The 21,366-nt window shown below is 43.0% G+C and overlaps 1 protein-coding gene across 4 annotated transcripts in view; it reads left to right on the top strand.

Moving 5' to 3' along the window:
• LOC143291526 (neural cell adhesion molecule 2-like) overlaps window positions 1–21,366 on the top strand; it is a 169,103-nt gene that overhangs the window by 131,902 nt on the left and 15,835 nt on the right. Inside the window, exon 17 of one of the 4 annotated variants that reach the window (XM_076601427.1) lies at window positions 9,770–10,200. The exons of 2 other annotated variants lie outside the window; for them this stretch is intronic. In XM_076601427.1, coding sequence (XP_076457542.1) covers window positions 9,770–9,864 — 95 coding nt within the window. In that variant the 3' untranslated portion in view covers window positions 9,865–10,200. Of the gene's footprint in view, window positions 1–9,769; window positions 10,201–21,366 lie in introns of those variants that run through there. One more of the 4 variants, XM_076601428.1, reaches the window with a different exon arrangement.

Raw genomic sequence — 21,366 nt, 5'->3', positions numbered from 1 at the left:
GAAGCCAACTTGACATTTCGCCAAAAGTAGCCTGTTCTCTTGTTACACAGCTGCTTGCCTCTCACAGCTAAATGAAACTGTAACAAAACCTTGAAATAAAAGGCAGGAAGAAAATAACGAATAAAACCTTGGAGTGAATAAAGCAGTCACAAAGCCTTGAAGTAAACAGTGCAGTGATGTTTCCTTGAAGTAAACAGTGCAGTGATGTTTCCTTGAAGTAAACAGTGCAGTGATGTTTCCTTGAAGTAAACAAAGTAATGAGTACAGTGATAAATCCTTGAAGTAAACAATGCAGTGATAAATCCTTGAAGTAAATGATGCAGTGATATGTCTTTGAAGTAATGAGTGCAGTGATAAATCCTTGAAGTGAATGATGCAGTGATATATCCTTGAAGTAAACAATGCAGTGATATATCCTTGAAGTAAACAATGCAGTGATAAATCCTTGAAGTAAACAATGCAGTGATAAATCCTTGAAGTAATGAGTGCAGTGATAAATGCTTGAAGTAAACAATGCAGTGATAAATCCTTGAAGTAATCAGTGCAGTGATAAATCCTTGAGGTGAATGATGCAGTGATAAATCCTTGAAGTAAACAATGCAGTGATAAATCCCTGAAGTAAACAATGCAGTGATAAATCCTTGAAGTAAATTATGCAGTCATAAAACCTTGAAGTAAATTATGCAGTGATAAATCCTTGAGCAGTGATAAAGTGATAAATCCTTGAGCAGTGATAAATCCTTGAAGTAAACGATGCAGTGATAAATCCTTAAAGTATATGATGCAGTTGTAAAGCCTTGAACCAGTTGAAGTAAATGAATTGGTTATAAATCTTTGGAGTAAATAAAGCTTTGAAGTAAATGAATTGGTTATAAATCCTTGGAGTAAATAAAACTTTGAAGCAAATGGGTAGGTGATAAATCCTTGAAGGAAATGGAAGTGGAGTGATGGCCTAGAGGTAACGCGTCCGCCTGGGAAGCGAGAGAATCTGAGCGCGCTGGTTCGAATCACGGCTCATCCACCGATATTTTCTCCCCCTCCGCCAGACCTTGACTGGTGGTCTGGACGCTAGTCATTCTGATGAGACGATAAACCAAGGTCCTGTGTGCAGCATGCACTTAGCGCACGTGAAAGAACCCACAGCAACAAAAGGGTTGTTCCTGGCAAAATTCTGTAGAAAAAATCCACTTCAATAGGAAAAACAAATAAAACGGCTTGCAGGAAAAAAATACCAAAGAAATGGGTGGCGCTGTATTATAGCGACGCGCTCTCACTGGGGAGAGCAGCCCGAATTTCACAGAGAAATCTGTTCTGATAAAAAGGAATACAAATACAAATACAAATGATTTAGTAATAAAGACTTGACAAAGGAGGCTTTTTTCATTGTGCAGAATAAATTTATTTATTTATTTATTAATATTATTATTATTTATTATTATTATTATTATTACTACTACCTTTTTTTATATTATAATTATTATTTATTTATTTATGTAAGCTTATCTATTATTTATTCACCTTTATTTTATTTTATTTTTTTTTCTCAAGGCCTGACTAAGCGCGTTGGGCTACGCTGCTGGTCAGGCATCTGCTTGGCAGATGTGGTGTAGCGTATATGGATTTGTCTGAACGCAGTGACGCCTCCTTGAGCTACTGAAACTGAAACTGAAACTGCAGAATAAAGAAGTTATAAAGTGTAGTATAGGGGCTTTTTTTTCCCCCATAGTGCAGGATAAAGCCATGATAAAGCCTTGGAGTGAAAAGAAAGGCTTTTCCTTGTGTGCAGGATAAATTAAGTCTTGAAGTTTGTGTTTTTTTTTGTTGTTTTTCCGGACGGGCGCAATAGCCGAGTGGTTAAAGCGTTGGACTGTCAATCTGAGGGTCCCGGGTTCGAATCACGGTGACGGCGCCTGGTGGGTAAAGGGTGGAGATTTTTCCGATCTCCCAGGTCAACATATGTGCAGACTTGCTAGTGCCTGAACCCCCTTCGTGTGTATATGCAAGCAGAAGATCAGATACGCACGTTAAAGATCCTGTAATCCATGTCAGCGTTCGGTGGGTTATGGAAACAAGAACATACCCAGCATGCACACCCCCGAAAACGGAGTATGGCTGCCTACATGGCGGGGTAAAAACGGTCATACACGTAGAATCCCACTCGTGTGCATACGAGTGAACGCAGAAGAAGAAGAAGTTTTTTTTTTCCTTGAAAAAAATAATAAAGCTACATAGTAAATAAAGCAGCGGTTGAGCCTTGAAAAAAAGGGCTTTTCTTTCAGCTTAGGATGAAGCGGGTGTAGTTATAGGGGCTTGAAGAAAAGGGCTTTTCTTTCAGCTTAGGATGAAGCGGGTGTAGTTATAGGGGCTTGAAGAAAAGGGCTTTTATCACAGTGCAGTTTGAAGCAGAAATGAATCCTCACACAAAACGTTTTTTTTTTTTTTTTTTTCAAATTAGTTTTAAACACATTGAAGTAAAGAGCCCTTTGTTATAATGTAGGTTAAAGGAGTAATAAATCCTTGGTGAAGGATGTTTTATTTTTCCTTCTTGTTTTTCACATATAGAGTAGGGTAAAGTTATCATAAAGTCTTGAAGTAAAGGTGGTTTTTTTATGTTTTTTTTTTTTAATAATTTATTGTGAAGTAGCAACAAAGCCAGGACAAAGCAGGACAGTGCAGGATGAAATACCAACAAAGCCTTGAAGTCAATAAAGCACTAACAAACCCTTGAATGGAGTAACTGAACTGGTTATAGATCCTTGAAGTAAATAAATCAGCTATAAAGCATGTAAGTAGATTAAGCAGTAATGAATACTTGGAAGTAACTGGTTTGGACAAATCATTTAAGTAGATGAAGTTATAAAGCCTGTAAATAAACAAAGAAGTTAATCAGAAATGAACAAACCATTAATACAGCCTGGAAGTAAATTAAGCAGTAATAATGCCTGGATATAAAGAAAGCTTTTTTTTAAAAGTGGAAGTAAAGAAAGCTGTAATAAAACCTGGAAGTAAATAAAGCAGCAATAAAGCCAGAGAGTAAATAAACAAGTAAAAAAAAACCCAAAACACACACACACACACACACACACACACACACACACACACACACACACACACACACACACACACACACACAAAAACTGGAAGTAAATAAAGCTGTAGCAAAACCTGGAAGCAGACAAAGCAGTAATAAAACTTAGAAGTAAGTTGATCAGTAACAATGCCTGGAAGTAAATTAAGTAGTAATGAAGCCTGGGTCAGTGGATGAAAAGAAAGCTTTTGGAAAAGGGAAGTAAGTAAAGCTGTAATAAAACCTGGAAGTAGATAAAGCAGTGATAAGACTTGGAAATAAATAAACGCAGTAATAATTCCTGGAAGGAAATAAAAGAGCAATGAAGCCTGAGAATAAATAAAGCTATAATAAAGTAAAGAAAGCAGCAGCAAAATCTGGAAGTAAAGAAAGCAGTGATAAATCTGGAAGAAAAGAAAAAAAAGAAGAAGAAAAAACGCCATGTAGTAAAAACCTGGAAGTGAATAGCGCAGTGACAAAGCTTGGAAGTAAATAAAGCTATGATTAAACCTGGAAGTAAATAAAGCTATGATTAAACCTGGAAGTAAATAAAGCAGTGATGAAACCTGGAAGTAAATAAAGCTATGATTAAACCTGGAAGTATATAAAGCTGTGATGAAACCTGGAAGTATATAAAGCAGTGACAAAGCCTGGAAATAAATAAAGCTGTGATGAAACCTGGAAGTATATAAAGCAGTGACAAAGCCTGGAAATAAATAAAGCTATGATTAAAACTGGAAGTAAATAAAGCAGTGATGAAATATGGAAGTAAATAAAGCAGTGATGAAACCTGGAAGTAAATAAAGCTATGATGAAACCTGGAAGTAAATAAAGCTGTGATGAAACCTAAGTAAATAAAGCAGTGATGAAACAAGTAAATAAAGCAGTGATGAAACCTAGAAGTAAATAACGCAGTAACAAAGCCTAGAAGTAAATAAAGCAGTGATGAAACCTGGAAGTAAATAAAGCAGTGATGAAACATGGAAGTATATAAAGCAGTGACAAAAACATAGCAGTAAAGAAAGCAGTGATAAAGCCTGGAAATAATCAAAGCAGTAATAAAACCTGGAAGTAAAGCAGTGATAAAACCCAGCAGTCAAGAAAGCAGTGATATAAAAAACCTGGAAGTAATCAGAGCACTAAATAAAACCTGGATACATGTAGAGAAAGCAGTAATGAAGCCTGGAAGTAAAGAAAGCAGTAATAAATCTGAATGTAGATAAAGCAGTAAAAAAAAAAAAAAACAGGAAGTAAATACAGCGGTAATAAAACCCGGAAGTGAATGAAGCAGTAACAAAACCTGGAAGTAGATAAAGTATTTAGAAAGCGTTTAAGTAGACGAATCAGTTACAGAGCCTGAAGTTCATGAATTGGTGACAAAGCCTTCTAAGCAACTGACTCAGCAATAAGTAACTGACTCATCAATAAAGCCTTTAAGTAACTGACTCAGCAATAAAGCCTTCAAGCAACTGACTCAGCAAGAAAGCCTATAAGTAACTGACTCAGCAACAAAGCCTTTAAGTCAGTAACTGACTCAGCAACAAAGCCTATAAGTAACTGACTCAGCAGTAACGCCTATAAGTAACTGACTCAGCAGTAAAGCCTTCAAGCAACTGACTCAGCAACAAAGCCTATAAGTAACTGACTCAGCAATAAAGCCTATGAGTAACTGACTCAGCAATAAAGCCTTCAAGTAACTGACTCAGCAACAAAGCCTATAAGTAACTGACTCAGCAGTAACGCCTATAAGTAACTGACTCAGCAACAAAGCCTTCAAGCAACTGACTCAGCAACAAAGCCTATAAGTAACTGACTCAGCAGTAAAACCTATAAGTAACTGACTCAGCAGTAAAGCCTTCAAGCAACTGACTCAGCAACAAAGCCTATAAGTAACTGACTCAGCAGTAAAGCCTTCAAGCAACTGACTCAGCAACAAAGCCTATAAGTAACTGACTCAGCAGTAAAGCCTATAAGTAACTGACTCAGCAATAAAGCCTTCAAGTAACTGACTCAGCAACAAAGCCTATAAGTAACTGACTCAGCAGTAAAGCCTATAAGTAACTGACTCAGCAATAAAGGCTTCAAGTAACTGACTCAGCAACAAAGCCTATAAGTAACTGACTCAGCAATAAAGCCTTCGAACAACTGACTCAGCAACAAAGCCTATAAGTAACTGACTCAGCAACAAAGCCTATAAGTAACTGACTCAGCAATAAAGCCTATAAGTAACTGACTCAGCAATAAAACCTTCAACCGACTCTGCAATAAAGCCTATAAGTAACTGACTCAGCAATAAAGCCTATCAGTAACTGACTCAGCAATAATGCCTATAAGTAACTGACTCAGCAGTAACGCCTATTAGTAAATGAATCCAATAAAGCTTTGAAGTAAAGATGTTTTTCCCCTGGCGCAGGATGGGAGAGCAACAGAGCCTTGCAGTATTGAAGGAGGCTTTTTCGTTTGTTTGATAAGGCAGGGTGAAGGCGGAATAAATCCTGGAAGTACTGCAGATTAACTCACTCAGTACGGCCAGTCCTCTCTTCTCCTCTACACAGACCCCTCGGATGTCCAGTGGGTGTCTCAATGACCCAAGCTTTAGCTTAGCTTCCGTCGTCAGAATTGCGGTATTCTTTGTCAGTATTCACCTCTTCAGTATAAGAGCCTTCGGGCTTGCAATATTTTGATGATGATAATTGGGGTGAAACGCTGTTAACATCGTCTCTTTCGCCGTTCATATGGAGAGAGTTAAGTGGTGAAATTGAAAGTAAAACAAGGCGAAAATTAGAACTTGAGTATTGTGAAATCAGTGACAAATGTAGAATTAATATGAGTTTTTTTATGTACTGAAGAGTAATGAGATTTTTTTTTTTTTTTTTAATGGAGGATGAAGCAACGAGGAGACTTGTCATTTTCTCTAAACAACAAATCTGTATGAATGATAACATGAGTTAAACTGTCTGAATGTTAATAACAGCATTGTATAGTATAAACCACAAGGAAAATTAGCTTTCCTTCTAATGTAAATAATGCTTCTTGAATAAAATAAAGCAGTGTAGAACAATTTATATATAAAGTATTATAGAACAACAGGGAGTAAAATAAACAAAAGGAAATGGACTGGATTCAGAACTGAAGACAGTGTAGACATAAACTTTGATATAACAGAGGGAGAAATTGGGAGCTTCATTGAGGGTGGGGGGTAGAATTAGAGAGAAGTGAGGATAAGTGTGGAAGGGGGTGGATTTAAAAAGGGTGGTGCAAAGGGATTGAAGTCTTTATTATTTGGGGGGTACATTGATGAGGATACTACAGATAAATAGGGGGGGGGGAGAGAGGGAGGGAGAGACAGACAGAGGGGTGTGTGGGATAGACAGAGAGGGGAGAGAGAGAGAGAGGATGTTGTGTTGGAAGAGGGGGGATAGAGACAGAGAGAGGAGAGAGAGAGAGAGGAAGTTGTATGTAGGAAGAGGGGGCGGGGGGAGGGGGGGGGGTGCAGAGAGGGGAGAGAGAGTGGTATTGTATGCAGGAAGGGGGTGGGGGAGTACAGATAGAGAGGGGAGAGAGAGAGAGAGTGGTATTGTATGCAGGAAGAGGGGGGAGTAGAGATAGAGAGGGGAAAGAGAGAGAGACAGAGAGAGAAAGAGAGAGTGGTATTGTATGCAGAAAGAGGGGGGTAGAGACAGACAGGGGAGAGAGGGAGTGGTATTGTATCCAGGAGGGGGAGGGGGGTAGAGATAGAGAGGGGAGAGAGAGAGAGAGAGTGGTATTGTATGCAGGAGGGGGAGGGGGGGTAGAGATAGAGAGGGGAAAGAGGGAGAGTGGTATTGTATGCAGGAAAGGGGGGGGGGTAGAGAGAGAGAGGGGAAAGAGAGAGAGAGTGGTATTGTATGCAGGATGGGAGGGGGGGGGGTAGAGATAAAAAGGGGGGAGAGAGAGAGGGAGAGTGGAGTTGGATGCAGGAAAGGGAGGGGGGTGGGTAGAGATAGAGAGGAGAGAGAAAGAGAGTGGTATTGTATGCAGGAGAGGGGGTGGAGATAGAGAGGGGAAAGAGAGAGAGTGGGGGTAGAGATAGAGAGGGAAAAGAGGGAGGGGGGTTGGGGGGGGGGGCTGGTGGTTAGACAGTTCTAGATTTTGTTGTTTTTTTCTAATAATCTTTTCTTTTTTTTTCTTTTTTTTTTAGAATCCTATTTCTTTTATTATTCTTTTCTCTACAGACAGTACCCACTCCCACCCCACCTCCCTCAAACTCCTTGCGGTACCCATCTCATGGTGGGTTGTTTTTGTTTTTTTGTTTTTTTTTTTTTTGCGTCTTCTTCTAGTGCCTAGTGTCTTCTGCTCTGTCACGTTTCTGTTCTCCTGCAGAGACTGTTGTATCTATTCCTTCCTGCTCTGTGGTCCCACAGATACTGCTGTTTTCCTTGCCAAGTAGTGTGTGTGTGTGTGTGTGTGTGTGTGTGTGCTTAGTCTGTATTTCTCATTAACAGTCAGTTGTATTGACATCATGTGTACACACACACACACACACACACACACACACACACACACACACACACACACACACACACACACTGTGGAAGTATGTTTGGTTCTGTGTGTGCAATGATCAGTGTGTTAACCACACACATACGACATGGATCATTGGATGTGTGTGTGTGTGTGTGTGTTTGTGTGTGTTGTGAACACGTTTACTGTGTAAGTGAAGAACTGTGCGCCATGTTTACGTCAAACCTGTGTCATGAAACTGACATGTGCCTGCTCAGTGCTGACAGATTACTGAATGTGTTTATTTGTTTTGAATGGCAAACAATGTACATGTTGAATTCTGTGTGTGTGTGTGTGTGTGTGTGTGTTTGTCCATGTACGTGTGTGTGTGTGTGTGTGTGTGTGTGTATGTATGTGTGTATATATATATATATATATATATATATATATATATATATATATATTTTTTTTTTTTTTTTTTTTTTTTTTTTTTTTAAATATCCGTGTGTATTTCACTGAATGTGTCAGTGGTTTGTCAAAATGTATGGCAATGATCTGCCAGTTTATGTGTGTGAATGAATCGGTGATTATCTGCCAATGGTAGGTGGGTGTCGCAGTGTGTGTATTGCATTGCGCTGTGTTCAGTTGTGTCGTTCATGTCACAGTATATTTGCTACCTCAGTGTGTTAGGTATCATCATGTGCAATATCCGTGTGTCAATGTGTATGTCATTGACATGTCGGTGAGCAGGTAGAGCTCAGGCAGTACAGATAAGAATAACTTTATTATCTCCAACTGGAGAAATTTGGTCAGGTGCATTATCACAACATAGACAAGTAAACAACATGGGGACCATAACTGTAAAAGTCAACAACAGCTTTTATGAATATTACGAAGATGCAAATGTAAAAAAATATCACATACATCGTTTCATACATACATCCACACACTGCAGGTAATAACTAGTATTCTTAATGTAAAAACAGAAAGAATTAAGAAACATTATTTGAATATAATTCACCACATACCTTAGCACAAGGACTGAAGGAGCTTCATGTCAGATTTTATGATGGGATCGGGGGAAGGTGGAGTGGTGGCCTAGGGGTAACGCGTCCGCCTAGGAAGCGAGAGAGAATCTGAGCGCGCTGGTTCGAATCACGACTCAGCCGCCGATATTTTCTCCCCCTCCACTAGACCTTGAGTGGTGGTCTGGACGCTAGTCATTCGGATGAGACGATAAACCGAGGTCCATGCACTTAGCGCACGTAAAAGTACCCACGGCAACAAAAGGGTTGTTCCTGGCAAAATTTTGTAGAAAAATCCACTTCGATAGGAAAAACAAACAAAAGTGCACGCAGGAAAAAATACAAAAAAAAAGGGGTGGCGCTGTAGTGTAGCGACGCGCTCTCCCTGGGGAGAGCAGCCCGAATTTCACACAGAGAAATCTGTTGTGATAAAAAGAAATACAAATACAAATACAAAAGGTGTCATGATCTGGAAGCCTGGGTTGTACGTCCAACGACATGGGCTGACTTCTCAGAAGCCGGCTTTGTGTGCTGCATACTTATGACACTTTCTTGAAACTGAAAGTGAAACTAAGGGTTGATCAGACACGGGAGTCCTGAGGAAAAGTCAGATATTGGCTCATCGTAGAATGTCCATGTGTAATGATTTGTTGGTCAGTGAATGGTTTGATTTTTGTTGTTGTTGTTTAGAGCATCTTTTGTCAGTGTGTACAATTGTATGTCCATGTCAAGACGACTGCGTGTTTTGTCTGTCGGTCAGTGTGTACAATTGTATGTCCATGTCAAGACGACTGAGTGTTTTGTCTGTCGGTCAGTGTGTATTTTGTCAGTGTGGATGTTTGTGACTTATTGTTTGTGCGTCACTGTGTGTTTGAGGATCAGCGTGTCATTGTGTCACTCTGTGTGTGTGTGTGTGTGTGTGTGAACTGTGAGGGTTGTTGTGTAATTGTGTCACTGTGTGTGTGTGTGTGTGTGTGTGTGTATAAACTGTGAGGGTTGTTGTGTAATTGTGTCACTCTTGAGGGTTGTGTCATTGCGTCATTCTGTGTGTGAGGGTTGGTGTGTCACCCTGTGTGTGTGTGTGTGTGTGTGTTTGTGGATGAGTGTGTCACTGTGTGTGTGTGTGAGAGAGAGAGAGAGAGGGGGTGGGTGTGGGTGGATACTGACAGGCCGCTGTCTGTTTTGCCTGTTTCAGCGAGCCCTACGGGGGCAGCAGGGTGTGTGCGGGCGAGTGTGGCGGGCATGCTTCTCGTTATCGCGCTGACGCTTTGTCGGCCACGGCTTCTGTGAGGGCCCTCCTCCTCCCTCCTCCTCCAGTGTCCTTCACCTTGACCTGTCCGTGTCCTTGAGGACTTGACCCTGACCCCGACCCAGCCATAACTTTGAGTAAAATGACAATGATGACCTTCAGTTAGATATCTCAGTTTTTTTGTGTTGTTTTTTTTTTTTACACAGACTTTTGACAGTGAAGAAACATGGTGTGACCACATGATGATGATGATGATGACATCCAGTCACAGATTTATTTTGCTTATGAAGATTTCGAGAATTGAAGAAGAAACGTAGGGGTGACTTTGTTCTGTTGGTTGGAGCTGCAGCAGTGTCTTTGGAGTTAATAGCTGGGGGGGGGGGGGGTGATGCGTTTAGAGGGGTGCGGGGGGTGAGGAATGTGCTCATTGGAGCAGAAGACGAGGTTGTATGGTTGACCACAGCTCTGTGGAATGGGGTGGGGTGGGGGATTGTGACTGGAGGGAAGGGACATCATTGGATTGTGTTTGGCCCAGATTGCCTTTTTTTTTTTCTTATTTTCTGTTGTTGGGCTTCTTTTTTTTTTTTTATAACCTATGCCCTACAGGTTTGTAAAAAAGGAAAGGGGGGGGGAGGGGTGGTGGGGGTGGAGAGATAGGAATAGCAGATGAGTGATTGGTTGATTGATTGACGTGGATACTTGTATAGCACCTGAGCCAGAACCCCCCCAGTCCTTATACGACTGTCCTTGGTCAGAGGCCAAGCTCGAAGAGCTGAGAGACTGGAGTGAGGAGGAGGTTCAGGACAGGGGGGAGGTGGGGGTGGGGGTGGGGGGGTTAGAGGAGTGTTGGCTGTGGTCACTCCGCTCTCAAGGGGTCTGTTCACCACCGGGTCGGGTCGTTCCATCGCCGCAGGAAGTTGGTGGTTTTGGAGGACCGTGCGCATCATCGGCTGATGGCGTCTTTGGGTTTCCCAGGGTGGTTCTGTGTGGGTGGGTGGGTGGACAACAGCAGGGTGTGGTGCAGCAGCTGACAGCAGGGGGGGGGGGGTTGGGGGAAGGAGGGAGGGAGATGCAGCAGGGTGGGGAAGGGAATCGATGATGGCCGAATATCTTTGTTCCCCCCCCCCTCACTTTTTAATTTTTAACTTACTTTTTTTTCCCGTCTTCGCTTCCTCTTGTTTATCCAGCACCTCACACAGTACAGTATATACAGTTCCGTACATCAATGAAGTGTACAGCAGTGTAGAAATGTTTGATGAAAAAAAAAAAGAAAGTAGTGGCCAGTAGCATTGTAGTGCACAACAGCGTAGAAACGTTTGATAGAACACTACAGAGTAGAGAAAATGAAAACGGAACGGAGGACAGGGCTCAAAAACCAGTGAGCCATCAGGGACACCAAAGCGTCCCCACAATCATGGGAAGTAAACAGCGCGACGGATACCATCACCTGACTGACATTATTATCTCCCCTTTAGCTCTGACGTCGTTCTGTCGGCATAGCCGAACCGCACCACAGCGCTGAAGAATCTTGATGCAGATTCCGATCTGTTCGCTTCGTCACCATTGTGTGATGACGGACATGTGTGGACAAGAGAATGGGGAATGGGGGGGAGGGGGGGGGGGGGGGTTAAGCTGTTTTGAGTCTGGTCAGGTGTGTCCAAGGTTGGGGAATATCTCTTCTCCCTCTCCCGCCATCTCCCCCCCACCCCCCCACCCCCCCCCCCACCCCCTGTGTGCACCGGCAGCGGTTCCTGTGAGCCGTCTCGACAGGAACCACCTCTTCTGAGTGGTGTGGGTGTGTGCGCTCTCACACCGGTTCGCTGGCTAGACCGTCATTCATCAAGAATTGATTTTTTAATTTTTTTAAAATGATATTTTATTTTTGTTTTATTCTATTTTATTTCTTTCCTCAATGACGTAGAAGGTACTGACAGCAGAGCTACGGATATAAGTTAACTTGAAATTTATGATTGTGCTACTTTTTGCTGTTGATTATCGCAGGTCATTCTTCATTTCTGTGTTTTTTGGCTGCTAACTGCCATGGTTCGCTCTTGTATGAAAACGGATATTATTTAAAAAATTTTTTTTTTTTACTCATATGGACACAATCATTATGTGTTTATGGGCACTGGCAGATTTGGTTTTTGGATTCTATAAATGAAATGCTAGCTGTTGATTGAAGTTGACCACTGTAGTTGCTACACACGCCGTAATCCTGTTTACTGGGCTGGATTGGATTGTTGATTACGACTGTTGGCAACATGGTTTGATTACCAGCTGTTGATTGAAGAAGATCACTGTAGCTGTTACAGACAATAATCCTATGTTTATAAGTAGTCTGGGTTCTGAAATAGATCATTGTAGTATTTGCTACACACACCATAAATTGTAGATGATGTGTATTATGTTTATTACCAGCAATTGACTGATGTAGATCCACTACGGCTGCTGCAGACGATAATCCTATGTTTATGGGCCGATGAAATAGATTATTACGCTTGCTGCACACACCTGTATGCTGTGTTTATTGTGTTGATGGGGATCGTGGTCATTTTGTCCAGATTTATAAATAGCATGATTTGATCTGATGTGGATTGTGTTAATCAGTTGCTGGCCACTGGCTCATGAAGATCACTGTAATGCCAAGAATGATATTAAGCTTATTCATATGGCGCATAATCCAACAAGTTTGCTGCAACTTGTAAACGCTTTATTATTACAACAGTTCCAGTAAAAAGAAATAAACACACGCACACACGCATACACATACACATTAAGACGAACACGCACACACACACACACACACACACACACACACATCTCTCAACTGGAATTCATCATCATCATTATTATTATTACTTTGAATTTTTATTTCACACATCTCTCGGCCGGTCGGGTGTGGCTGGACAGGCCTGTGCAGCGGGAGTGACGGTCCTTGCCACACGCCGCACAGTCAGAGAAAAAAAAAGGCGGTAGTCCGAACAGAAACGTGGCCATTGAACATTCTTACCCATCCCTTTGAAAGTCAGTCTCTGCTCCGTCAGACTGACGCACAACGGTGCAGCAAGGACCACCAGAGATTGGTTCATTTGATGTGAGAGGGGCCACTACTGTGGGCAGAGTTAAGGGCCCTGATGGGAAGAGTGAGAATTTGCCGTAAAGCTTTGGTAAGGAGCAGATTTTTTAAAAGTATTTTTAAGATCATACTTTATCTCTTTTTTTTTTTTTTTTTTTTTTTTTTTTTAAGCAAGATTTATTGTACATTTTCCTTCATTGGCTTGATCAAGCTTGAATTTTTATTGTACAATTTTATCTAAGGAGCAGAATTATTTATAGATCCTTTAAAAAAGAAAAGAAAAAGAGTTTATCTCTTTTTTATTTTTCTCCTTTTTTTTCTTTTTTTTTTAAAACAAATATTTGTTGTATATAGTTGGCTTCTTAAAACTTGAATTGCTTTGAATCACAGGGTGTGTCATGTTGGGTTCATTAAGTGTTATATATATATATATATATATATATATATATATAATTTTATTTTTAATTCCCAGGACATACTTAGTGTAATATACATCTGTCTTGTAATTCCCAGGATATACTTCTTGTTTCATTTGAAAGGGGTACCCTTTCTCTTGTGTTCTGTAGTCCATGGAATTTAGTGTGTCCTTCGGAGAGGGACTGGACACTGGTCTGTCAGAATGATAACAATGGGAGTGGGGGAGGGGGGCGGGGGGGGGGGGGGGGGGGGGTTGGACAGCTGTGGAAGTGTGACTTTTTTTTTTTTTTTATGTTGTTTTTAGTTCATTATTCGTCATGTTGATGTGCCCACTAACATCTCTTCAAGATTATTTTGTAATTTTTATTTTATTTTTTTTATTTTTTTTTTAAGATTTGGATCACAGTCGTGAAATAATTGAACATGATATTTTAAAAAGAGCTTTTGTCCATATTTTTAATTCATTTTTTAGATCAGTATATTTTAAAGTGTTTTTTGGTCTGTTTTTGTTTTTTCCATATTTTTTAATGGTGATTTTTTTTATCCTGTCAGATTTGTGTGATTTTTTTTTTTTTGGGGGGGGGTGGGGGGTGGGGGGGGTTGCTTTTCTGAAGAGAGCAATTCTATGTGATGGAATTTCACCACATTTTGTTTCTTTTATTCTCTGTTTTCTTTTTGTGTGAATGTGCGAGGAACAGGCACGTTTGTGTATATATTTCAGATGCTGTTTGTCTTCACATTAGCTGTCTTAGTAGAGAACTGTGTTTTGTGTATATATTAAAGTCTTCTCGGTTTTTGATATATTTTATTTGGTATCACTTTTTGTCAGAACATTCTGTACCTGTGGTACGTTGTTTTGTTTTTTTAAATATGTGTCAAATTGTTTGCCTATGGAATACCTTGATTACGTTATGCTCAGTGCAGGTGTGTATACTGATCATTTTATGTCCTATTTATGCTTCATCCAGTGTGTGTGTGTGTGTGTGTGTGTGTGTGTGTGTGTGAAAGAGCTCTTTGATGGTTTTAACTGTTATCTCAGTCACGGCTTCCTTTACATTAAACTTGTGGATTTATCCATTGTGTTAGGTTTGCTTGTTTTCATCATCAATCTGAGTCACTCTTCCACTGAATCAAAAGGTTTAGTTGTTTTTGGTCAACCGTTGTTCCACTGTAATGAAGGGTTTAGTTGTTTCTGCCCAACTTTCTTCCATACCATCAAGAGATTGAGTTGTGTTCAATTTTTGTCAGTCATTCTTCCACTGGATCGGAAAGGTTTAGTTGTCTTTGTCAAGCATTCTTCCTCCGCACTTTGAAGAAGCAGCCGACAGATGTCCATGTGTGCCATGTTTATTATGCATCAGGTTGGGGGTGGGTGGGTGGGGGGTGGTTTGTTAACTTCTGATTGGTTGACAGGCTACATCGCTGTTAGCGGCAAGTAGTTGAAATAGTGTGCTTTTACTTGTTGGTCGTCGGTTGAACATTTACCGCGGTGTCAACTTTGAGTAGTTGTTAGCGCTGGACGTTAGTTAGAACGCAGGTGCTGTTGTTTGGTGGTTAGTGTGCGAGGCCGGTCCAGGTGGGTAGGTCTGTGTGTTGGAGTTGCTGGCTGCTTGCCTTGTTCTGACGTGGAGGCGTCTGTGTTGGCTTGGGACTGGACGATTCTAACAACATCGGTAACGTTGTGGGAGTATTATCCTTGAGGACGTTCTCTGGCTTAGACAGTCTCAGTAACGTTGTGGAAAGTAGTGTCCATGAGGAAGTACTCTGGATTCTAGCAACACCAGTAACATCGTGGAAAGTAATGTTCCTTGAGGAAGGTCTGGATTCATACAAAGTCCGTAACGTTGTGGAACGTACTGTCCTTGAGTTCTCAGGCTTTGACAACAGGGGTAACGTTGGTGTGCACTGTTGCTCTTGCCTCAGAAGGGTGATGGAAAAGATTTAGGCCCGGAATGGCTGGCAGATTGAGAGCTCCTTGTGGGTTTTCTGGGATGTTTAAGACAACAAAAATGCTCGTGCTTATGTTTGTGTGCACACTCGGACACACAGTGACACGTCCGTCAGAGCTATCCACTGGACACACAGTGACACACAGTGACACGTCAGACAGAGCTATCCACTGGACACACAGTGACACACAGTGACACGTCAGACAGAGCTGGACACAGTGACACACAGTGACACGTCCGTCAGAGCTATCCACTGGATACACAGTGATACACAGTGACACGTCAGACAGAGCTATCCACTGGACACACAGTGACACACAGTGACACGTCAGACAGAGCTATCCACTGGATACACAGTGACACACAGTGACACGTCAGACAGAGCTGGACACAGTGACACACAGTGACATGTCAGACAGAGCTATCCACTGGACACACAGTGACACACAGTGACACGTCAGACAGAGCTATCCACTGGACATACAGTGACACACAGTGACACGTCAGACAGAGCTATCCACTGGATACACAGTGACACACAGTGACACGTCAGACAGAGCTGGACACAGTGACACACAGTGACACGTCCGTCAGAGCTATCCACTGGACACACAGTGACACACAGTGACACGTCAGACAGAGCTGGACACAGTGACACACAGTGACACGTCCGTCAGAGCTATCCACTGGACACACAGTGACACACAGTGACATGTCAGACAGAGCTATCCACTGGACACACAGTGACACACAGTGACACGTCAGACAGGGCTATCCACTGGACACACAGTGACATGTCAGACAGAGCTATCCACTGGATACACAGTGACACACAGTGACACGTCAGACAGAGCTATCCACTGGACACACAGTGACACGTCAGACAGAGCTGTCCACTGGACACACAGTGACACACAGTGACACGTCAGACAGAGCTATCCACTGGACACACAGTGACACACAGTGACACGTCAGACAGAGCTATCCACTGGACACACAGTGACACACATTGACACGTCAGACAGAGCTATCCACTGGACACACAGTGACACGTCAGACAGAGCTATCCACTGGATACACAGTGACACGTCAGACAGAGCTATCCACTGGACACACAGTGACACGTCAGACAGAGCTATCCACTGGATACACAGTGACACACAGTGACACGTCAGACAGAGCTATCCACTGGATACACAGTGACACACAGTGACACGTCAGACAGAGCTATCCACTGGACACACAGTGACACACAGTGACATGTCAGACAGGGCTATCCATGGACACACAGTGACACGTCAGACAGGGCTATCCACTGGACACACAGTGACACGTCAGACAGGGCTATCCATGGACCAGCAGCAGCTAACCATCAGCATCAGCAGCCGTTGATCTTGTCCCTCTCTGGTTGACATTTTGCTGGGGAGGGGCAGCATCTATTTCTAGCACCCCCTGTGGCGTTTTTTTGCCTTTCTCTTCTCCTCTTGGAGATTTTGTGGGAAATGTTGTGGAGACGTTGCTGGATCCTGTAATATGTTTTCCAGGTTCCTTTTCTCATGGGGATGAGGAGATGTTGTGGAAAGTCTCTGACGTTTGTGTAGCATTGTCTGGTTCATCACTGTTGTTGCCTTTTTTTAGCCTTTGCTCGTCTTTTTTAATCTGTCCCTGGAAAGCTTTTCTTTTTCTTTTTTTTCTTTTTTTTCCATTTCATCACAATTGAGGCTGTTGGTTTGTTAATTTTCTTCTTCTTGTGAACCTGTGTCACTTAACAATTTTTTTTTTTTTTTTTTTTTTTTTAAGATTAATTTTCCTTTTTAATGTTAACAAAAATTTCGTCTCCACCGTGTTGATGTTCGTTTTTCACCTTGTTATATATGCATTTCCCACTTGTTCGAGTTCTGGTATCTCGTCTCGTTCTTGGTGGCTTGAAAAGTAAAAGGGCCGATGTAGATTGTTGTAGTTTGTTTGCTCCCTCCACCCCCCCCCCCCCTCTCCCCCCACACCCATCATCATCCCACTTTCACCAATTTTCTCTTCTAATTCATCTTTAAAAAAAAAATTTTTTTTAAATATGATTAAAAAAAAAAAAAAAAAATCTGTGGTTCATATAACTGTTATTGTATACGTTTCGATTACTCAGAAATTCCAGCAAAATGTTCACGGAATGTGTTGTGTCGTGGTGTGTACGTCTAGTCTTTGTTTCATTGTCGGTGTGTGCGTCTTTGTTCCATTGTCGGTGTGTGCGTCTTTGTTCCATTGTCGGTGTGTGCGTCTTTGTTCCATTGTCGGTGTGTGCGTCTTTGTGGATCGGGAGTCTGGTGGTCACAGGGATCTGGTGGTCACAGGGTCAGCTTTTGTGTGAAGGGGGGGTGTGGGGGGGATGGGGGGTGTGGTGTGGCCGTTTTCTGTTCAGCTCCTGATTCTGTGTGGCCAAGTCTCTCTGTTGCTCGTCGTGTGTGTGATGCGTTTTGTGTCGTCGTTCAGGGATAGCCACGTCCCCTCATCACTTCATTGACCATTGTTGTGTCATTGTCATCCGGGGATTAGGGGTAGGTCCTGTGTCTCAGTCATTGTGTTAACATCATCAGGAAAGTCGATGTTCTGTTCATGTGTCGTTGTCACCCGGGGTTAGTGGTTGGTCTGGTGTCCCAGTCATTGTGTTAACATCACAGGGAAGTCATTGGTCAGTGAATGTGTCGTTGTCATCAGGGATTAGGGGTAGGTCCTGTGTCCCAGTCATTGTGTTAACATCACAGGGAAGTCATTGGTCAGTGAATGTGTCGTTGTCATCAGGGATTAGGGGTAGGTCTGGTGTCCCAGTCATTGTGTTAACATCACAGGGAAGTCATTGGTCAGTGAATGTGTCGTTGTCATCAGGGATTAGGGGTAGGTCTGGTGTCTCGGTCATTGTGTTAACATCATCAGGAAAGTCACTGTTCTATAGATGTGTCATTGTCACCAGGGTAGTCATCGTTCTGTCAGTGTGTCATTGTCATGAGGGTAGTCATCGTTCTGTCAGTGTGTCATTGTCATGAGGGTAGTCATCGTTCTGTCAGTGTGTCATTGTCATGAGGGTAGTCATCGTTCTGTCAGTGTGTCATTGTCATGAGGGTAGTCATCGTTCTGTCAGTGTGTCATTGTCATGAGGGTAGTCGTGTCCCAGCAGACCATTGTTGCACCATCATCAGGGATGTGCCTCCATCATTCCATCGACCATTGTTGAGTCCTAATCATCAGGGATAACCATAGTTCTCCAGGTCATTGTTGTCCTTATCAAGGACTGCCGTGTCCCCACAGTCCCACCGACAACTGTGTCACCATCCTCATCATGAGGAATATGTCCTCATCACTGCGTAGACCATTGCTGTACCTTTATAGATGTCTGATAGCTTCATAGACTATTGTTGTGTCTTTGTCATCAAGGATATGTTCCCCTTCATTCCATTGATCATTGTTGTGTTATCTTCATCAGGGGCAGTCATCATCGCCATCGCTGTGCATTCATCGTTCTTCTCTCTCCAAAGATCATTGTTGTGTTGTCATCCTCTGGGGGTAGTCATCGTCGCCATCGCTGTGCATTCATCAGTGCTCTCTCTCCAGAGATCATTGTTGTGTTGTCATCCTCTGGGGGTAGTCATCATCGCCATCGCTGTGCATTCATCGTTCTTCTCTCTCCAAAGATCATTGTTGTGTTGTCATCCTCTGGGGGTAGTCATCGTCGCCATCGCTGTGCATTCATCAGTGCTCTCTCTCCAGAGATCATTGTCCCATCATGGTTGGGTCCTGGCTGTCCTTCGTTCACTGTTCTATCAGCATCATGAAGGATAACCACACCCCCATCTCTCCCCCAGGCCATGGTATCATCAGGTCCGTTATTGTGGACAGATAATCCACTGGTGACCAGATCTTCCTTGATCCTCATCATCTTGAGTTCAGTCACTGACCAGATCTTCATCGTGTCCTCATCAGTGGCCGTGTTGTCAGCTAGATCCTTGCCATGTCTGTGAGAGTGATGTCCCATGTCCAGCAGAGGGCGCTGTTCAGTCCATGAAGCCAGACACACGGCCGCCACAGAACGGTCAGCTGTCGAGGAACAGAGTGTCAGGGAGTGTCCTGGAAAGAAGGGTGGGTTGTTTTTTTTTGTTGTCGTCGTTGTTGTCATGGAAGAGTTGACAGTGAGGAAACTGTGTGGGAATGCTGCTCATGTGCTGACTGCTGTGCGTACGTCGGCTTGTTGCTCACTTGTCGTGTTGGACCAGGGGGCAGGAGTTCCCTCCCTTAGTAGGTGTCTGTGGTTTACCTGGTGAACGATTTCCGTGTGTCACAGACAAGAGTTCCTCTCCCCTTGTAGGCGTCTGTGGGTTACCAGGTGAGCGATTTCTCCTTGTCATGGGAATTCCCCTCGTTTTGTAGGCATCAGTGGTGTGCCCCCCTCTCTCCACACACTGATTTCTCACAGGCCAGCCAGGCAGGCAGTGGTGTGTGCCCACTGTGGTCAGTTCAGCAGAGGGATCAGCAGTCTTGGAGTGTAAAGGAAGCTTGGGATTATTAAATCAAAGTCTGTGAAGGAGAGAGAGAGAGCGAGAGAGATCAGTTGTCTGGGTATAAGTAAGAAAGATCAGCATGGACAGATGTGGTGGAAGACGACATTACAGGGGAAATGGCTGGGCTGCATGAGCGATCTTAGCAGCCATTAGCATTGAGAATTATCCCGTCTGTGCATATTCCTTAGACTTCAGACGTTCCTTAATGCTAAGGAAGCCCAGCACTTGTGGGTTTTTTTCAGCAGATGGACACCTTAGTTTCCGCGATGAAGGCAGCTGTATGCTGTAGGTTCTCCACACAGTCGTAGAACTTCCAGGTCACTGGAGTTGGGTGGGGCCAGTACCTCTTCCTGAGCACCTCATGGAGGGGGCAGGACTGCAGCAGGTGATGTGTTGTCTGGCTGTCAGTCCTACAGGTGCACTGTGTTGGGTCAGGCCAGTACCTCTTCCTGAGCACCTCATGGAGGGGGCAGGACTGCAGCAGGTGATGTGTTGTCCGGCTGTCGGTCCCACAGGAGTACTGTGCTGACTGACCAATGCAGAATTCAGTGTTTAAGTCGCTCAACACTCTTTAAAGTCGCTCAGTCTTCGCAGCCTTTACATGCTTGGTGTAAAGAATTTTCTCAAACTCAGCGCTCTTAGATAAGATTGCTCAATCTTTGCTCAATCTTAGAAGTTGTTAGTGTTAAGAGTTATCCTAAATCTGTGCTAAAAAAAAAAAAAAAACAACAACATTCGTAACGCTGAACATACTCAGCACTGCTAAGATGGCTGGTGCAGCTCAGCCTGGATGAGTCATGTTGGAACCAGGAAGAAATGAGTTTTTGAGCAGAGGTGTAAGCTGGCAGCTGGTATTTCTCAGTGCTCTGAGTAGTGAGCATGCTCACTGTGTCTTGTGCGTGTGTGTGCGTGTTCAAGGATATCTGCATCCTGGGTGGTTGTGGTGTAGGTGGTGTGTGGTAGATGTGTGTGTGTGTGTGTGTGCCAACGTGCGTGTATGTACGTGCATGTTTGCAATGTTTGCTCCTAAGTTTCAGAATGATGGTAGATGTGTGGTGTGTTTCACAGCATGCATCTGAAGAGTTTGTGTGTGTGTATGTGTGTGTGTGTGTTTGTGGTCTGTGTGTGTGCGTGCTGCATGCATGCGTGTGTGTGTGTGTCTGTGTGGTGCGTGTGTGTGTGAGTGAGTGAGAGAGAGAGAGTGTGTGTGTGTGTGAGTGAGTGAGTGTGTGTGTGTGTGTGTTTGTGTGTGTGAGTCAGTGAGTGAGTGTGTGTGTGTGTGTGTGTGCGCGCGTGTGTGTGTGTGAGCGTGTTTGTGGTGTGCGTGCATGCGTGTGTGTGTGTGCGTGTGTGTATGTGTGTCTGTGTACGTGTTCAGCCGGTGCATGGGTGTCGAATCACACATCAACCGTATTTCATCTTGTGTCCAGAACATCGGGAATTCCTTTTGAAACTGGTTATTTTCGTAGAAAGCTTGTCTTCTTTGAAGAACAGGCAGTGTGTGTTATTTGTGATTTTCGATACCTGTATCACTGTGCTTTTAATGATGTTAGTGTC

This window comes from Babylonia areolata, chromosome 17 (assembly GCF_041734735.1).
Source record: "Babylonia areolata isolate BAREFJ2019XMU chromosome 17, ASM4173473v1, whole genome shotgun sequence".
NCBI lineage: Eukaryota > Metazoa > Mollusca > Gastropoda > Neogastropoda > Buccinidae > Babylonia > Babylonia areolata.
Note: the sequence above shows the minus strand (reverse complement) of the source record. Positions and strands in the feature narration are given on the sequence as shown.